General features: G+C 40.8%; 1 protein-coding gene across 2 annotated transcripts; it reads left to right on the forward strand.

Moving 5' to 3' along the window:
* The first annotated feature begins 982 nt into the window (after positions 1–982).
* LOC138170005 (large ribosomal subunit protein eL29-like) lies at positions 983–1,795 on the forward strand. 2 transcript variants are annotated; one of them, XM_069099487.1, is made up of 2 exons: positions 983–1,420; positions 1,469–1,795. In XM_069099487.1, exons 1-2 carry the CDS (start codon positions 1,046–1,048, stop codon positions 1,730–1,732), a joined length of 639 nt encoding a protein of 212 aa, XP_068955588.1. In that variant the 5' UTR covers positions 983–1,045; the 3' UTR covers positions 1,733–1,795. The 2 variants fall into 2 exon arrangements, with proteins under 2 accessions (XP_068955588.1, XP_068955587.1); XM_069099486.1 differs by having other exon boundaries at positions 983–1,795.
* The last annotated feature ends 1,183 nt before the right edge of the window (positions 1,796–2,978 follow it).

Genomic DNA, 2,978 nt, shown 5'->3' on the forward strand with positions numbered 1-2,978 from the left:
TACAAGCTGTGTGTCCCTGAGCAAGTCGCTTAATTGAATTTGCCTCAGTTTCCTCATCTTTAAAATGATCTTAAGAAGGAAATGGCAAACCACTCTAGTGCCTTTGCCAAGTAAACCCCAAATGGGGTTAAAAAGAGTCAGTTATGACTAAGAAATGACTAAACACCAAGAAGGACCAACCAGAAGTTGCCAATAGTGAATATATCCTTTGAAAACACAGGCCACCTCCACATCAGGATGAGAGACAGGAGTAAGGTTCTAGTGAAAGAGCAATGGATTATTATGTTAGACAGAATAATAATAATAGTTGTTCTTATAAGCATACCAATATAGATCACATAGACCATAAAGGGTATGTGGGAAAGTAGCCCAAGCATTCAAAATCAGGTGGTGTTTTGTAAGTATAGTCTGGTGAGAATGTTGATTTAGAGTCAGAGAACCTAGGTTCAAATCAAACATTTTCAATTTATATACCTGTGTGACCTTCAACCTTCTTTTTGCCTCAGGTTCATCTCTATAAATGAGAGAGTTAAACAAGATGACTTTATGATCCCTTTCAGCTCCAAATCTTTGATCATATAATATTGTTCCTAATTGGATTAAAAAAAAAGGAAAAGCAAACAACAAAAAAAAAGAAAATAAGATGTATTGTTTTAATACTGCATGGAACCAAGTCATCTTCATTTCACATCACTGACTTAGGTATTCAGTGGAGGAAATCTGACTGCTGATGCATATTCTGCATTGTCCATATGACTGGAAAGATAGGTTAGATAGATAATTATTCTTCAAAGGCAGTCATATTTACTTTAATTTCAAGCAAAAACATAATGACATGCCAAAACTTGACCAGATTATGACCAGTCCCGAGCTTTTTCTAATTTATCTAAATCGATCGAGCATGGGGTTATTTAATTTTTCTTTCTAAATGCAGGAAATATGACATTTGGTGCATAAAGATAAAAAGTGTGACTTAGGCTTTTCTCTCTCCCTTTGGCCTCTTCTGGTCGGTGGAGTGCCTGTTAGCGCAGGCTGTGGTGTAAAGATGGCTAAGTCTAAGAACCAAACCACGCACAACCAATCACGAAAATGTCACAGAAATGGCATAAAGAAACCTAGGTCACAGAGATATGAGTCTCTGAAAGGGGTTGACCCCAAGTTTCTGAGAAACATGCGCTTTGCCAAGAAACACAATAAGAAGGGGCTGAAGAAGATGCAGGCCAACAACGCCAAAGCCATCAAGCCCCGAGCAGAGGCCATCAAGGCCCTGAGCACCAAGGCCTCCAAAGCCAAGCTCCTCAGGCATAAGATCCCCAAGGCCAGTGCCCGGCGTGCTGGCTGCAAGATGGCTACCAAGCGTCCAGGTCCTAGAATCGGCATCAAACGTCCAGGCTCCAGGATCACAAAGCCTGACTCTAAGGTTACCAGAACCACTGACCCCAAGTCTACCAAGCCCACTGATCCCAAGGCTGCCAAGCCCACTGACCCCAAGGCTGCCAAGTCTGCCGCCAAGGTCAGTAAGTCAGATCCCAAGGCTACCAAATCTGGCCCCAAGGCCACCAAATCTGATGCTAAGGCCACCAAGTCTGATCCCAAGGTCTCCAAGTCTGATTCCAAGGCTGCCAAGTCCGATCCCAAAGCAGCCAAGTCTGATTCTAAGGCTGCTAAGCCTGCAGAGTCCAAACCCAAAGATGCTGGGGCTAAAGCTGCTCATCCCAAGCCTTCAAAATAGATGCTTCAGAACAGAAGGACTTGTTTAAAGCTAAAACTCCCTTTTTTTTTTTCCCAGCCAGGGTATGATTATTCACTATTTTGTACAAATAAAGAAAATGGTGAGTCATAAAAAAAAGTGTGACTTAGATGCTATAGTTCTGGGTAAAAGACATTTTCTCTTTTTTTATTTAGCACTAGTAAAAGGGCTTTTTGGATAATATAGCAATATGATTTGCAAGTAAATCCACTAGAAAAAAATATAGCCACCCAAATATAGTACCCAATTAAAAATTGGTCATTATAGCTTTCATAAGAGTCTCTCTCTTTAGAAAAGTGCCCCCAGAGTACCTCATAATCACAGATGGTCAGTGTTTGCGTTTTATGCCTGATCTGAAATACAATACTTTTGTTAAGACTATGCTCTCTGACACCATGCTGGGACCTTATTCCATTAGTGACCCCGAGGAAAGGGAAACAAACCAGTTACTGACCCAAAAACATACTTAGTTCTTACATATGGCTTGGAGCTCTCCAGTTCAGGAACTGATCCTTCTTAAATTTCTGTGTGATGGAAATATATTTCAAATGCAAGCTGCTAATGCTGCAGGCAACTTTTAATTATCTACCAAGGGGGAAAAGACTCTTTTACCAAGATGTTTCCCCTTTCTTCATTTGGCAAAAACGTTTCAGGGGGAAAAGTGTAGTGGGAACAAACATGTATATGAGTTTGAAAAACAATGCCCTGGATTCTTTAAGCAAGGTCAATAGCTCAAAACTCAGGGAGTGTAGTGACCTCTCCTTACCTTGAAAACCATTGAGGCTGTACAATAAATTATATTCATAAGAACTAGCTTCTTTCTCTCCCCCCACTACTGGCCTCCTCTCCCCTGCCCCCTCCCCCACCCCCCTACCCATTACTGAGATAGATTCTTTAAGTTGGTAAACTCTGCTTGGGAATTTTCGTTTTGATGAGACTGGAATATTTAGACAATGGCAGCTTTAGTTTCCCCTAGGTTCCACCCACTCTCACCCCTCATCTTGTTCCCAAAGAATAGATTAAGATGCTTTTAAAAATGCAATTAACTGTCCTGGTCATTGTACATGCTACCTGTAGCCCTCAATGAGTGAATGCATCTCCAGAACCTTGTAGAAGTAATAACAGTTGACATTTGCATAGCACATCTTGGTTTATCACCCTGGAAGGAGAACAATACAAATATTGTTTGTATGTTTGTTTGTCTTAATTCTCATTTTATAGATGAAAT

This window comes from Petaurus breviceps, unplaced genomic scaffold, assembly GCF_028583685.1.
Source record: "Petaurus breviceps papuanus isolate PSGF00001 unplaced genomic scaffold, PetGlider_PUasm1.0 38, whole genome shotgun sequence".
Lineage (NCBI taxonomy): Eukaryota > Metazoa > Chordata > Mammalia > Diprotodontia > Petauridae > Petaurus > Petaurus breviceps.

Coding starts and splice junctions, on each gene's coding strand:
- LOC138170005 (XM_069099486.1), top strand. CDS start 1,046: ATGGCTAAGTCTAAGAACCAAACCACGCACAACCAATCACGAAAATGT.